At 40.9% G+C, this 16,076-nt stretch overlaps 2 protein-coding genes across 3 annotated transcripts; both read left to right on the plus strand.

Moving 5' to 3' along the window:
* Nucleotides 1-336: 336 nt before the first annotated feature.
* On the plus strand, nt 337-9,922 carry LOC105384572 (CXXC-type zinc finger protein 1). Its single transcript, XM_048630120.1, has 10 exons — nt 337-469; nt 552-673; nt 999-1,162; nt 1,463-1,589; nt 1,935-2,054; nt 2,354-2,543; nt 7,612-7,809; nt 8,214-8,420; nt 8,743-8,990; nt 9,429-9,922. The coding sequence occupies exons 1-10, from the start codon at nt 443-445 to the stop codon at nt 9,535-9,537; spliced, it is 1,512 nt and encodes a 503-aa protein (XP_048486077.1). The 5' UTR covers nt 337-442; the 3' UTR covers nt 9,538-9,922.
* A 3,081-nt stretch (nt 9,923-13,003) lies between these two features.
* Nucleotides 13,004-15,843, plus strand: LOC105385527 (protein Fer3). 2 transcript variants are annotated; one of them, XM_011556273.3, is made up of 4 exons: nt 13,004-13,264; nt 13,702-13,792; nt 14,807-14,958; nt 15,591-15,843. In XM_011556273.3, exons 1-4 carry the CDS (start codon nt 13,220-13,222, stop codon nt 15,750-15,752), a joined length of 450 nt encoding a protein of 149 aa, XP_011554575.1. In that variant the 5' UTR covers nt 13,004-13,219; the 3' UTR covers nt 15,753-15,843. The 2 variants fall into 2 exon arrangements, with proteins under 2 accessions (XP_011554575.1, XP_037963206.1); XM_038107278.2 differs by having other exon boundaries at nt 14,822-14,958.
* The last annotated feature ends 233 nt before the right edge of the window (nt 15,844-16,076 follow it).

A 16,076-nucleotide genomic window follows, 5' to 3' on the forward strand; every position in this document is an offset into this window, starting at 1 on the left:
ACCTACCCTCCAGAATAAACATTGAACGCTATCCTATTATAGTGCCACAAACTTATCTGTTCCGGTGAGAGCGAACTAAATTGGTCCATACCTCATTACTTACTAATGAATTTCATATTGACATGACATAGATTATATGGACCAATTTAGTTCGCTCTCACCGGAACAGATAAGTTTGTGGCACTATAGAAGTTTACGCGTGACTTCATTGTTGAATAAAGAAAAGTATCATTCCCAAAACGTTTCCAACTTTGGTGTATTTTTTCTTTATGTTGGCCTCCATGGCTAGGCTCGACCATAGAGAAAGAACTGTCACTGTCAGATCGCGAATGTCAACTGTCACTGTCACTGAGAATTTGGGAAGATGCGTCGATGGCGTTTGTTTTGTATAATCTTGGATTAATAAACCTTGAATAATCAGAATATAACTCAGATTACCACAATGAGCGAGCGGAAAAGCAAACAGAGCGTAAGTACATACATTTTAACACAAAAAATAACAATAACCTAACCTTATAATGTCACCGACTTTTTAACATGAATAATTTCAGAAAGCGGACATCGCGAAGCAGTTTGACTTGCCTGAACGGCAGTCGAAGATCACGTCGCTGCTGCACCAGGCAGGGCAGGCCTACTGCATCTGCAGGTCCTCGGACAGCTCCCGGTTTATGATGTGAGTATTGGTGGCATTTTGTAAACAAACATTCATTGATCACGGTTCTGGTGATTATAAAGTCTTCTTTAGAATGTTGGTGACTACACTACGGCTCAACTAAGGTTTGTTGACTGCCCAAGGTGTGCTGGATGTGTAAAATATAGTTAATATGACACTTGGATGTATGGAGTGACGATAACTCCATTCTCAGACCTAGTACATACAATTTAGATAAATTAGTACTCTACTATAACTTGTTCAATATCTCTTGTATCTAAGCATCTTTTCTTTGTATTCAACTCAAAACCCTAACATTACTGCATTGCTTCATTGTCATTTACAGAGCATGTGACGCCTGTGAAGAGTGGTATCACGGAGACTGCATCAATATATCTGAGCGAGAAGCCAAGTACATCAAGACCTATTTCTGTGATCGCTGCCGAGAAGAAGATCCGAGTCTAAAGACCAGGTTCCGTCCTCAAAAAAGGGAAAATGAAGCTGATTCAGGTAATTTTATGCTAAATCTTTTCTACAGTCTTGTATAGCAAGGTTTACAATAGCTTAATTAATAGTTTGTAGAAAACACCTTATAATTGCATAACTCTTGGAGTTCAAACTGACATGCATGTATGACAAGAATGTAGAGGAAGCAAAAGAAGTATGTCAGGATCATGGCTTGTGGAGGTCCATAGGTTCTATCTGCCAGTCTGAGAGCCAGGCATGAGTATAATTTATGTATGAACCAAATTCTAATAATATCAGTAATAAATACTTATCTTGCAAATAATGTTTTGTTTTTGTCACCAGGTCGTGATGACAGAAAGAAGAAAAGAAAAGAGAGAGACCATTCCGAGAACAAATCTTCCAAGAAGACTAAAGATAAAGACGGGTGTGGAGACTGCAGCGGCTGCCTTCAGACCACTAACTGTGGCTTGTAAGTTTAATGGTTATCTTAATAACCTTATCATGTTAAAAAAAAAACATAATTCCATTCAGCCGTTAGCTACCACATACAGATACACAGACATGTTAAACTTATTACACCCCTCTTATTTGTTGGGGGTTAAGAATGATTCAATCTTCAGGATTGTTTTAGTAAGTAGAAAGTGTTGGTCTTCTCTGATTAAAAATATTACGATAAAAACCACCTAAGTTGACTACCATGTGAGTAGAAAAAGCTGTACAGTAAGAAGAAAGTGAGTTTTTGTACAACCCACATCCCAGCTACATATTAAAAAATGTAACAAAATTTTGGTTTTAAGTTAAAACTTGGTTTCAGCTGCGATGCCTGTGAGGAGATGTTCAAGTACGGCAGCTCCCACAACAAGAAGCTGAAGTGTGTGCAGTGGACATGCGTCAAGAACCAGCAGAGCACCAAGAAAGTGTCCAAACCATCCAGGTATAAAGGAGGATATTTTTATTTATGATTTGCAAACATGTGATCAGTGTGTATAGTAGTGTATACTATGATCAATGGTTTTGAGAGACTATGGCTGGATATAACAATATTTTCATATTATTTTATTATAATTTTGGTAGATATTTGTGGTGTGGTGAAATTCCTGCCTCCTGTCAAGTCGGTCAACACAGGACATAACATTTTTAAACATAAATCGTCACTTTTGAAATCCAAATCTTATCAACATTTATTTTGACCAACCAAGACAACCTTAACAATAAACTCGCTTATATCAACAGCAGTGCCCGAAGGAAAGAGAAGAAACACCACGAGAAAGAGAGCTACGAACCAGAGGAATCCATTTCGCACCTGCAGACCTCAGCCCCGAGGCAGTGCTACGGGCCTCAGTGCACGCGCGCCGCGCAGTACGGGGCTAAATACTGCTCTAGTCAATGCGGACTGAGGCTGGCTACGGCTAGGATCTATCAGGTATCTGAATCTTCTAGATTAAGATATCATACATAATAATAATAATAATAAATAATAATAATAAAAGTTTATTTCAATAAAAATAGCAACAACGTTACAGACTTAATCTAGACAAAATAGGTTGTACAAATGCGTTGTGAGTTGAACCATCATAACCCTAAGCTAGGAATGATCCTGTATTATAGGGTTATGATGTTTCTCCGAGTCGTTCGTCAAGTCGCGCGCCTTAGACTCGCGCGCCTCGCGAGTTGGTATCTTCTGTTTTTGTATATCGTCAACTCGCGTGCCCATGTAAAGTACGGTCAGATGCAAACGAATTGAAACTAAAAAATATAGTTGAATATTGTCTCCCTGGCTGATTAGCATAAGAAGGTACCGACTAGACAGTCGCCATTAAAGTAGATGCTTTGATTTCGGGATAAAGATACAATAAAGCCTATGTTGGAAGTGCGGAATGAGGCAAAAGGGGATGTGACCTATGACGCATGATACCCAAGTTTGCTATCTCTCTCATCCCGTGCGCAAATTTTACCTGTCATAGCTATGTCCTTCATGTTTTGTTGCAAAAACCGGTCTAAAGGGTTAAAACATCATTGTTTTAGTGACGTCGTTTTAGTGTTACTCCTAATTCGAAGCAGAGATGTACAGTGCATTACTTACAGTCTACATTACAGCGCAAAAATATTAAAATGTGGCAGTTTTTACTGATTTTGATGTATTGTGGGGGTAAGCCTATAATAAATTAACTTACTATGTATATTACCAAGTCTACTTTGCCGTAATATAAACACAGTGTCACGTTTTCGTTGTGTTACCGTTATATTAAATATCGAATTAGCACTAAAATTTAAAACAAATTTCGTTTATTTCATTGGTCAAAGAGACAGACCTAACTGTAACAATTACTTCCAGGAAGTTCATCGCAAGCAGGTCCATCTAGTAATAAAACTGCACATGAAATCATAACATCCCAGCGAGGAAAGTCGGTACTGCTTCGTGCAGGTTATAAATATAACAAAGACCGAACAAATAAAAATGGTTCTTGTGTTTGGAGGTGTTCGAAGAGAACAGTTTGCCAAGCGAGGTTAATTACTGATTTTATTTTAAAGTAAAGTCCTATAAAATACCCTATACATTTTAAGTAGTTACCTTAAACATAATAAATTATAACTTTTGTGGCTGACTCTACATATTTTCACAGTCGAGCGAGTTGACGACAAAAAAAGTAGGTAAATACGGGAGGGGCAACTCGCGCGTGGCGCGCGAGTCTAAGGCGCGCGACTTGACGAATGACTCGTTTCTCGAGTCGTTCGTCAAGTCGCGCGCCTTAGACTCGCGCGCCTCGCGAGTTGGTATCTTCTGTTTTTGTATATCGTCAACTCGCGTGCCCATGTAAAGTACGGTCAGATGCAAACGAATTGAAACTAAAAAATATAGTTGAATATTGTCTCCCTGGCTGATTAGCATAAGAAGGTACCGACTAGACAGTCGCCATTAAAGTAGATGCTTTGATTTCGGGATAAAGATACAATAAAGCCTATGTTGGAAGTGCGGAATGAGGCAAAAGGGGATGTGACCTATGACGCATGATACCCAAGTTTGCTATCTCTCTCATCCCGTGCGCAAATTTTACCTGTCATAGCTATGTCCTTCATGTTTTGTTGCAAAAACCGGTCTAAAGGGTTAAAACATCATTGTTTTAGTGACGTCGTTTTAGTGTTACTCCTAATTCGAAGCAGAGATGTACAGTGCATTACTTACAGTCTACATTACAGCGCAAAAATATTAAAATGTGGCAGTTTTTACTGATTTTGATGTATTGTGGGGGTAAGCCTATAATAAATTAACTTACTATGTATATTACCAAGTCTACTTTGCCGTAATATAAACACAGTGTCACGTTTTCGTTGTGTTACCGTTATATTAAATATCGAATTAGCACTAAAATTTAAAACAAATTTCGTTTATTTCATTGGTCAAAGAGACAGACCTAACTGTAACAATTACTTCCAGGAAGTTCATCGCAAGCAGGTCCATCTAGTAATAAAACTGCACATGAAATCATAACATCCCAGCGAGGAAAGTCGGTACTGCTTCGTGCAGGTTATAAATATAACAAAGACCGAACAAATAAAAATGGTTCTTGTGTTTGGAGGTGTTCGAAGAGAACAGTTTGCCAAGCGAGGTTAATTACTGATTTTATTTTAAAGTAAAGTCCTATAAAATACCCTATACATTTTAAGTAGTTACCTTAAACATAATAAATTATAACTTTTGTGGCTGACTCTACATATTTTCACAGTCGAGCGAGTTGACGACAAAAAAAGTAGGTAAATACGGGAGGGGCAACTCGCGCGTGGCGCGCGAGTCTAAGGCGCGCGACTTGACGAATGACTCGTTTCTCCGATATAATGAAACAGTAGTAGGTAAAAAATATACAAAATAAATTTAAGTAACGCCGTAACTTGATTTAGGATTAAAATAAGAGTGTGTGCCTAAGTTGTAAGTGTATGACTCTGAGTGTGTATGTGTGTGTGTGTGTGTGTGTGTGTGTGTGTTTGTGTGTGTGTGTGTGTGTGTTTGTGTGTGTGTGTGTGTGTATGTGTGATGTGAGTATGGAGTAATGTTATAGAGTAGAGCGATGCAGTTGATACATAATTTATGGAAAAAGTATTTTGATTGCAAGGTATTTTTAGTTATGTTATCATGAAGTCATAGTCAGGAGCTTCTCAGTCTCTTCATATGATAAGTCTGATAGCCAGCTTTTTAATTTACATTTAATTTCAAATTTATTAAGGGGGTAAATGTGCAAACTTTTATTTATTTTATTATATACTCTCGAGCTAAGGTTATCCAATTGGCTATGGGCAAATACCGTACGACAACTTTTTAACTCGCAAACAGAAAAACCCTGTCGTCTGTTTAGCACTTTGGCATCCAAGGGAAGGTATAAAAAATAATATAATCGATATAATCTTGTAGATTAGCAGTAGTTTCAGAGATGTAGCAGCCATTTTGTTTTTCCGCCATCTTTTTCCGTCAAAATGGCGCCCGAACGCAAAATTGGCCCTGCATTAATCGCATTTGGACAGTAAGTAAACCACCCTGCGGTAAACCTCTAGCTACATCTGTAAAAAAATCCGCAAAATTTGCTTTCTAAACAATATTCTGCCGCTATTATTTGACCAGTAAGTAAAGCAACTTACCGTAAGCCTAGTACACTAGGAACCAGAGGAGTCAATATCTCACCTGCAGACGTCAGCCCCGAGGCAGTACTACGGGCCGCAGTGCACGCGCGCCGCGCAGTACGGGGCTAAATACTGTTCTTCAAAATGCGGACTAAGACTGGCTACAGCTAGGATCTATCAGGTATGTCTTCTAGATTAAGATTTGCTGAATAAATCGACCTAATCTTCTAGATTAGCAGTAAATTTGGCGCCCATTTTGTTTTACCGCCATCTTTTTCCGTCAAAATGGCGCCCGAACGCAAAATTGGCCCTGCATTAATCGCATTTGGACAGTAAGTAAAGCAACCTACGGTAAACCTCTAGCTACATCTGTAAAAAAATCCGCAAAATTTGCTTTGTAAACAATATTCTGCCGCTATAATTTGACCAGTAAGTAAAGCAACTTACCGTAAGCCTAGTACACTAGGAACCAGAGGAGTCAATATCTCACCTGCAGACGTCAGCCCCGAGGCAGTACTACGGGCCGCAGTGCACGCGCGCCGCGCAGTACGGGGCTAAATACTGTTCGTCACAATGCGGACTAAGACTGGCTACAGCTAGGATCTATCAGGTATGTCTTCTAGATTAAGATTTGCTGAATAAATCGACCTAATCTTCTAGATTAGCAGTAAATTTGGCGCCCATTTTGTTTTACCGCCATCTTTTTCCGTCAAAATGGCGCCCGAACGCAAAATTGGCCCTGCATTAATCGCATTTGGACAGTAAGTAAAGCAACCTACGGTAAACCTCTAGCTACATCTGTAAAAAAATCCGCAAAATTTGCTTTGTAAACAATATTCTGCCGCTATAATTTGACCAGTAAGTAAAGCAACTTACCGTAAGCCTAGTACACTAGGAACCAGAGGAGTCAATATCTCACCTGCAGACGTCAGCCCCGAGGCAGTACTACGGGCCGCAGTGCACGCGCGCCGCGCAGTACGGGGCTAAATACTGTTCTTCAAAATGCGGACTAAGACTGGCTACAGCTAGGATCTATCAGGTATGTCTTCTAGATTAAGATTTGCTGAATAAATCGACCTAATCTTCTAGATTAGCAGTAAATTTGGCGCCCATTTTGTTTTACCGCCATCTTTTTCCGTCAAAATGGCGCCCGAACGCAAAATTGGCCCTGCATTAATCGCATTTGGACAGTAAGTAAAGCAACCTACGGTAAACCTCTAGCTACATCTGTAAAAAAATCCGCAAAATTTGCTTTGTAAACAATATTCTGCCGCTATAATTTGACCAGTAAGTAAAGCAACTTACCGTAAGCCTAGTACACTAGGAACCAGAGGAGTCAATATCTCACCTGCAGACGTCAGCCCCGAGGCAGTACTACGGGCCGCAGTGCACGCGCGCCGCGCAGTACGGGGCTAAATACTGTTCGTCACAGTGCGGTCTAAGACTGGCTACGGCTAGGATCTATCAGGTATCTAGAACTTGATGTAGAAACTCCGAAATTAGAAATTTGGTTGCCATTAGTAATTTGGTGGCCATTTTGTCGTTCTATGGCAGAACAGGTCTACTTGCTCAGGTCTTCAAAATGGTGGTCGAACGCGAAATTGGCCCACTGATTAATATTTTACAGCACTATTGGTGTATTATATCCTGAATTATTCGCATTTTATCAGTAAGTAAGCCAAGCGGCCTTTTTGTTTTTGCGCCATCTTTCTTCATCAAAATGGCGCCCGAATGCCACACTTGCTTATTTTATTTTATTTTATTTAGCAGACTTCACTGCAGACGTCAGATGTACTGTTTCACCCAGATATTGACATGAAATTCATGTGTTCTGCAGTATTCATAAAGTAATTGTGTTTAATATATTATTGTCTTCCCAGGTCCTCCCGCAACGTATCCAAGAGTGGTCCCTCTCCTCCTGCCGAGCCGAGGAAGCCAACCGGAAGGCTCTGGAGGTGGTGCGAGGGGCTTTAGGCAAGGCGCAGGCGGCGCTTCGGTCGCTGGACAAACAGCACGATGAGATTGATGCCATGCTGGCGCGGGCCAAGAGTAGTAGTATTGTGCAGAGTGTGGAGAAGGTATGGTGTGAAATGTAACTACTATATAATAATATAGTATATAACATGGGAAGGCCTTTGCCCAGCAGTGCACACGTAAGAGGCTACAAAAAAAGCATTTAGGCACAACTGTATGTTTCCACGGGAGAACTTAATACTATAGCAGCCAGAGATAAACCACGCAACTGTAGGGATTTGAAAAAAAATGACCAAACATCAGTTTTGCTGTTTTTTATGTATGTAATACTCGTACATTGGAGGGCGAAATTAGGCTGGTCTTTATACGTATTATTACCTCTATGTGTAAAGACTGATACCCGAAGCGATAGTAAGAGAACGCCAGCTACCAAACCGCTTTTCGCTCTATCCTCAATTTCACTTTATTCCAATATTTATCATAAAAAACCTATCCCTTTTCCCCACAGGAAGCGGACGACGAGACCTCAATGTACTGTCACACGTGCGGACACGAGATCCACTCGCGGACCGCCGTCAAGCACATGGAGAAGTGTTTCATCAAGTACGAGTCTCAAGCGTCGTTCGGGTCAAGACATAGGACACGTATAGATGCACGGACCATGTTCTGTGATTACTATAATGCTAACAACGGGACGTATTGTAAGAGGCTTAGGGTAAGTCGCTGTGTTTATTGCGTGATTTAAGATTAGAAGTTTAGTTTTGGTCGCCATTTAGTCAAAAGATTCTTTGGTCGCCATTTTGAGGATGTGAATAAGATGGCGGTAGAACAAAATGGCCGCCAATTTAACTGTCAATGATCGCATTATTAAGGCTTATTATTGAGAAGATTCTGTCTATGTTTGATATGCGGTTGCGGTTTGACAAAGTACAAAAGTGTAAAGCTATTTATGCAGCTGACTGTACGTTATACATACAACCTTTGAACCCCACAAAACCCAACACCACCACAAACCTAACCCAAACCTCCTTCACCAGGTAATGTGTCCAGAACACTTCAAAGACCCTAAAGTCAGCGACACAGACGTATGCGGCTGTCCACTAGTGAAGCGAGTCTTCGAGCCGACTGGAGAATTCTGTCGAAACGCCAAGAAGTCCTGTCTCAAACACTACCAGTGGGAGAAGTTGAGGAGAGCTGAGATTGACATGGAGAGGGTGAGGCAGTGGTTGAAGTTGGATGAACTGGTTGAACAGGAAAGGAGTATAAGGCTGGCTATGGCTTCCAGGTGAGATAGAAGGAAATATGAGTTTATTCGTTTTTGTAACGTTAGCTTGGTAATTGATGACCCCATTTGTATGCTATGGAAAAGTTAAGTCAATACTCAAGCCCTAAAGGTACTAATCCGTGCATCGCGACAGTCGTAGGCCTTTCGACCTTTCGACTGTCAGAGTATGAAAATGTATGGGCCGGCTGCGATAGGCATATAGGGGACAAAATGACAGTCGCGCGTGGCCGACGACTGTCGCGATGCACGGAATAATACCTTAAAGTTTGGGTTTCCTCTTTATAGTTCAATGCTCTCATTATGTATTAGGAGATTACGTACCTAAATATTATGATCAAGAAACAACCAACTTCAGCATTGGTCTTTCACGTAGTGTATCCTACAATTCTTGCACTAGCCGTTATGAAAAATCCCTAAATAACCTATTTATTTCCCCAGGGCTGGAGTGCTAGGCCTGATGCTGCACTCGACGTACAACCACGACGTGATGGAGCGTATCGCCGCCGCCGGAAACAAACCCAGCGAGAACGGCAAGAGCGACTCCTGACACAGACACAAGCGGGAGAGAAAGAGAGGGGAGATGAGACGAAGTGGTCACGCAAAGAGTAGCGGCGAGCGGGAGAAGAAGGTTGTGGGTGATGATGAATAGTGTGGTTTGATTGAAGTGATGTAACACCAATGATGTTGGCATTGGAAAACTATGTTATGATAATAATTTTGTAAAAATACTCATACTTCCTTAGCTCTCGCTAGCTGTAGCGTTGACTGTTGGCCCAACAGTAGAAATCAAAGAAGATAATAGATGGGACTTTTCTTATTAGATTGTATCGTTAGTATGCTATCAGTATCTCTAATGTAAAGAGATAGGTAGTGTCTGATGTCTTGTCATCACTAATGTATAGTGGTTTAAATCCCAACAACTAGAAAATGTTAGCCACTATTGGCAAATAAAAACAAAGACTTAATTGTGAATTGTACTGTACATAATAATATTATAATTAAGGAATTGATTTTGTGGTGAACCATTCTTATGCTTGTAAGAAAATGAAAATAAATGTCTTAGTATTAAGAGCAACATTTTTACTTTCTTTTGCCTTTAATCGTGTTGAAATATTAAAATTATCCAGCGGCCACTACACGGGTTCGTTATCGACGTCTATAAACTCGTCTAATGACTTGTTTCACCAATATCAGCGCCGTATTTATGGCGAATCACGATATAGTGAGGTTTATCTACGTCGATAAAGAACCCGTGCACGGGAGCTGATTGGCATAGCAGTATCGTATCTCTAATACGAGTACTTTGAGATCTTTGAAATTCTTTACAAAACCAAAGGATTTATTAAATATTAGGGGGCAAGTGCATTTAAAATAGCGCACAGAATACGCTTAGTTCCGCCCCAACACTTGCGTCGCGGCGCGAGCGAGACATATTTAGTAAATAGGGTGACCATCATGGTGACATGCAATTAGGAAAATTCAATTCAGTTGCAAATCCAATCCTACTCGAATTGTACATATTTTATGTAGGTAAGTAATAGTAGATTAGACTCTTGAAATGTTTGTGTAGAAAAATCCCTCATCTTGAACGTCATGTCCTGGCTGTCCTGCAGTGTATTACGGGCCGTTTTTTGATTTGCTTTGAATCCGCTAAGGCTATCTGCAATAATATTATGAAGAGATTGAGTTTTTATAGAGTAATTCTTCATTAGTATTGAAATTTAATAAGTAACTAACTACTGAATCGATATGAAAAAATCTTTCCCCATCATAATGCTACATTATCTGCCCATGGTCACCCTACCGTCGTCACCCTACTCCCCTCCTCAGTAGGGTGTCCAAACGAGGCATATTCTCCACGGTTCCGTTTAATTAAAATCATATTAGCTCTGTCCCCGCGGTGGGCGTGACAACCGACAGATCAAATGACGAATTTTGGCCAAATGCGTCAAAAACGCAACTTTTATAAATCGGACAATAGTTTGGTTAGTTATGGATGGTTCTGGTTAATGTAGGTTTGCAAATGATGATTGGGTAATGGATAATGCTTTTCGAATGAAGTTTGAGTCTGCATACTGAACTAAACCATTATTTATCTTTTCTACTTATACAGAATTGGATTGGATCCTACGCTGTCTGTAGAAGGTACCAGAACGTTATAAAAATAACTAAGGCGATGACATGAGATGGGCATATTTTAATCGGAGTCAATTAAAACGATCAAATACGCTACGTATCACGATCACAGCACCAGATAAATGGGTAAGTATAAGAGTTTGTAAAATCCATAGTAGTTAACTAAGTAAGTACCTAAATTAACTATTCAGTTTGGAGCTGTTACAAACCCTCAGACAGAGCTTCCGCACTCACAGACTCATAGTTATTTATATCAAACTTAATACACCCTTGTTTTTAAGTTGTGAGTGAGAGATGAGAAGCGACTTTACAATAGACTCGGCTAAATAAAACAATTAGCCCAACACATTTCTTCGCTAACAGACAAATCAGAAATACAATCCCGTTTATATTGAAGCATCGCCACGTGCGACCCCCTTCACTCTAATATCTCCCCTTCTGTATAACAATAACAATTATAATATTGTTATAATTGAAGCGTGTAATCCCGGCGACATGTTTTGCTAAATCCTTTAATTTGACACAGATAAAGACCCTCGGTTTTGATTTTTGACTTTCACTTTTGTGTTATAATCCCGGACACTCACTGGATCTATTTCGCATCTACAAAGCGAACTTTGCAACAGAAATTATTATCATATTATTCTTCATTTGTTTAAAGCTAAAAGTTACCTAATGCAAAAAAAAATAATCTACATTTTACCAGTTGCAAAGTTAGCTTTTTCGCAATCTAGCAGTTGCCTACAGTTCCTGCCTATACCTAAATCTGCAGAGGATATCACATCGATCGTTGGAGTGGAAAGTTTATCGAGTGTAGACTAGGTAGGTAGGTGTACCAATAATTCTTAGTGATTAGGTGAGTTCCTATCTGAGGAACATCTAAGCTACCTACATCTTATAGAGTATCAAATTCAAATGATTTATTGCATACTATGTGTGTACATGGTGTTATATTCTTAAAGGCATCCTCTAACCACTGAATATAGAAGGTAATTCGGTTCACTTGCCCCGTTGCACCTGCTGACAGAATTCAATGTCTGTTTCACAAATCCACATTCACCCTGCGACAGTCGCCGACAGCTGGCCATCAGGGTGAGCCGGGGATATTCGTCACATTTTGACACGAAATTAGCGCGAATTAGGGAAACAGGGGTGGCCATTGCGTATAATGTGACATATTGGTGGAGATGGAGATAGATTAGGTCGTTTGATTTTATTATTTTATTTCGCTCTTTGCGCATTTCGTTTTAATTAAGTATAGGTAATAATTATAATATAGCGTTATGGATGTTAGATAGTAAACAAGACCTCCTACCTATATCTCTTGAAGCCTTGTCCGTGACAGTATGGATCAAACAAAAGAGGATAACTCAAGGCCCTCAGGAGCTGTTTCAATTTTAATTTCAATTTGATATCTTCAGAAGTTCTTTCGACTGATCTTGATATTCATGGGAGACAAGGACGGACATTAAAACGAAGTGATGATTCTACATATAATTAGGTATTTATTATTTAATTTCGCGGTAAGTAAGTAGTTTTATCAGTAACATTAGTTCAAAATTAAAGCAAACAGTAAGTTTTTAGGTAAGGTGTACTTAATACCTTAGGTAGGTACTTACCCAAAAACGTATCTTTAAAAAAATATACTTACAATACAATAATTTTCAGTAAGTAAATTCAAAATTCTGCATCCGCTTTTCCAGACATCTTCAGGCCACACCCCTCAACACCCGCTGCGACCAATCAGGCTGCACCACCCTTATTCCACCCCAAGCTCAGCCAATCCGGGACGAGAAATCTGTCGTTTCCATGGTTAGGGGTCCAAATACGAACCGTCATTGAAATCAGGACTTTGTGTTGTAGATGTGATGGTAGGTTTTGGATTAGGTGGAGAAATTAATAAAATCTGGAGCCATATTTTGGGGGGGTATGTAGCAGTTATAATATTTTGATTTAGTGCAGTGTGGTCGGTCGTTGGCTCAAGCTGGTTCTAGCTGGCTGTATCTGGTCGGTAGTCAGTGCCTCGGGGTGCAGTGGTGCAGTGGTTAACTCTGGGCGTGGTGAGAGAAGGTATCAAGATTCATTTCCCGCTGATGTCCTACGGCAGCGAGACGCCGCACGTTTGGAGTAGCACTTCTGTGAGTTATGCATTATCATTAGGTACTAATAATTTTATTCAATGTCCTGTGTGGTCACTGTGGTCCTCCCTTCTCATAAATACGTCTAAGCATACCAAACACCGTACAGCTCAGTAGGTACTCCCGATAGTAACCTACTTACGTCGAAAAATTAATTAAAAATTACATTCTTCTATTGAGGGGGCATACCTATCGCGAAGTCAAAACGAAGTAATATTGACAAGTGCCTGATACTAATAGTGTCAAATTCAATACCATTTGAATCCGAGAATCGTTGTCAAAAAAGTAGTAGTATAACATGCCATCGAGGCTTTAAAACACCAACTTTTACTATCACACACGCCACACCTTCGTTCGACAATGGCAAGATATCAACTTATGATACACGCTATTCGATCTTCAATGGCAAGGAGCTGATGATGGAGTGTTGTCCCCAGGGCAGCGAGGTGTCCCCCTACGGGCCGCTGTGGGACGCGCCCGCGCCCGTGCCCTACCCCGACATCCTGGGCTTCCCGCCGCCCGATCTGGGTGAGTACCATAATGGTCTATCAAAAGGAACCGCGGTCCAAGTGATATTCCTTTAAATATTATTACCTGTTCCCGCGAGCTTCGCTTTGAAATATTTTCCCGTGGGAATTCCGCGATAAAAACCATCTTCTTTCTTCAAAGCCTTAAGCACTACCAATCATTTTTTCAACATCACCAAAGGTTAACTGGTAGAAAATGCTGCTAGCATTAAGTTCGCCTTTGTACCAATTTACTTTGTGCAATAAATAATTTAATAATAATAAAAAGTAGCCTATATGTTAATCCAGGGTGTGAGCTACCTCCATACCAAATTCCATTACAATCGGATCAGCCGTTTTGACGTGAAGAAGTAAGAAACATACACACATACTCACAAACTTTCGCCTTTATAATATTAGTAGTAAGTAGGATTACTTCTACGTATCTATGTATTATGGTAAGTCAACAATGTACGGGTAAATGAAAGTAGCCTACTCGAGTAACACTTTTTATAAGTCCAGCGTAGCCGAGCAGTCGACGACTGATGCTAATCGGACTGGCTAATCTTTTCAAATCGGTGACAAGCCTTAATTATCCATAAATATACTATACACTCACGTGCAAAGAAACAGTTCCACTTACAAAATTCCTACACTAAATGGACTAAATTTTTTTTATAAATTTAATAAGTTTAAAATTTCAAGAAAATGTTTACGTTTCTTGTTGGTAATATTCTAGTGAGCTTTTAAAAGTACCTACTTCAATATTACAGTCGGCATCATTAAGCTAGCTTAGGAATAACTTGGTGCTTTTCTGACTGGAACTTTTTCATTGCCCGTGAGTTTACTTCATGCTATTCTAAACGATACCTACCAAAGCCCATCGCAACTGCAAATCCTATCTATGCAACACGAGGGCTACCCTTGCTTGACGAAATAAGGAGTTTAGGAGAGCTCTCATGCAGGCAGCGCTCCAAAATTTCCTATTTCGTACAGCAAGACCCCCCCTCCAGTAGCTAAACCCTATCGCTCACAGTATGGTCGGCGGCAGGGCGCGGGCGCGCGTCGCTGCACGGCAAGAAGCCGCGGCGTCGCGTCGCCTCCATCGCCCAGCGACGTGCCGCCAACATACGCGAGCGACGCCGCATGTTCAACCTCAACGAGGCCTTTGATAAGCTGAGAAGGAAGGTGAGGAATTCGCTGGTTGATCTGATAAAATTGTTCCACGGCAGGTCTGCCCCAATAAATAAGATGACATCGCTTTCTCATAGTACAGGAGCAAGGCAGGATAATCAATTAATCAACCATAATGAGTTTGAGGCTTTGATGAACTGAGAATGGATTGTGAGTTTTTGCATGATTATTTTAGCAGAATTTAACACACCCAGTCTATGCAAGCTCTCCAGCTACATAGGTCTATCAAGCAGCGCCACAACATCCTTCTGCCTTCCTTATTCGCTTCCGCCACTTCTTCGACAATTCCGATTCTCTGCTACTGCAGTAACCATATTATAATCTTATCCTACCGCTTCACCTCCACCAATAATCCACTACCACTGCACTGACCACCCCATGCACCTCTGCCTCTACACTCAATGTGCCAAAATTCTACGCTGGCACCGCTTGTTATCAGAAGCCGAGCCTCTGCCACTGCATTATACTATAACAAGTCAACCCAACACTCCTCCACACTCCAGGTACCAACATTCCACCCTATAGCTAGGCAGGCGCTAGGCCGCTTCTTCATCAGAAGCCGGGCCTCTTCCATTGCACTACATACAAACCTAACCAACGAACTCACCACTCCCTCCACACCCCAGGTGCCAACATTCGCGTACGAGAAGCGTCTCTCCCGCATCGAGACTCTCCGACTGGCCATCACCTACATCGGCTTCATGTGCGAGCTGCTGCACGGGTCCCCCCCGCGCGCCCCGCCGCTCCCCCGACACGTGTTCGACGGGGACGTGCCTTGGTGCGCCTAGACGGGAGACCAGACACCAAGACGCCTAGACCAGACAACAGATACAGAGGATACCAGCTAAGTAGAACACACAACTCTCTAAGAACTGGTAGGATGCGATTGAATCCTCGATCGAAATGGAAAGGAGACGGCCGGCATATTTGGTGGAAATTGCCTTTCCACAATCTGTAGGATGTTTGTCACCAAACCTGCGTGAATTTCTAAAAACTATACCGTGCTGAATTACGCCTCAATGACGGTCGAACGAATAAAGGTATACCTACTTAGCTGCTGTTAAATATGATTAACACCTTTTACTTTAAAATGACAATAATTAACAATAGTT

This window comes from Plutella xylostella, chromosome 25 (assembly GCF_932276165.1).
Source record: "Plutella xylostella chromosome 25, ilPluXylo3.1, whole genome shotgun sequence".
Taxonomy (NCBI): Eukaryota; Metazoa; Arthropoda; class Insecta; order Lepidoptera; family Plutellidae; genus Plutella; species Plutella xylostella.

Excerpts from the sequence above, each read along its gene's own strand:
- LOC105384572 (XM_048630120.1), top strand. The coding sequence starts at position 443 with ATGAGCGAGCGGAAAAGCAAACAGAGC. Across the intron at positions 674-998 it reads GACAGCTCCCGGTTTATGAT|AGCATGTGACGCCTGTGAAG; the intron begins GTGAGTATTGGT and ends TGTCATTTACAG. Across the intron at positions 1,163-1,462 it reads GGAAAATGAAGCTGATTCAG|GTCGTGATGACAGAAAGAAG; the intron begins GTAATTTTATGC and ends TTTTGTCACCAG.
- LOC105385527 (XM_011556273.3), top strand. The coding sequence starts at position 13,220 with ATGTCCTACGGCAGCGAGACGCCGCACGTTTGGAGTAGCACTTCT. Across the intron at positions 13,265-13,701 it reads ACGTTTGGAGTAGCACTTCT|GGCAGCGAGGTGTCCCCCTA; the intron begins GTGAGTTATGCA and ends TGTTGTCCCCAG. Across the intron at positions 13,793-14,806 it reads CTTCCCGCCGCCCGATCTGG|TATGGTCGGCGGCAGGGCGC; the intron begins GTGAGTACCATA and ends TATCGCTCACAG.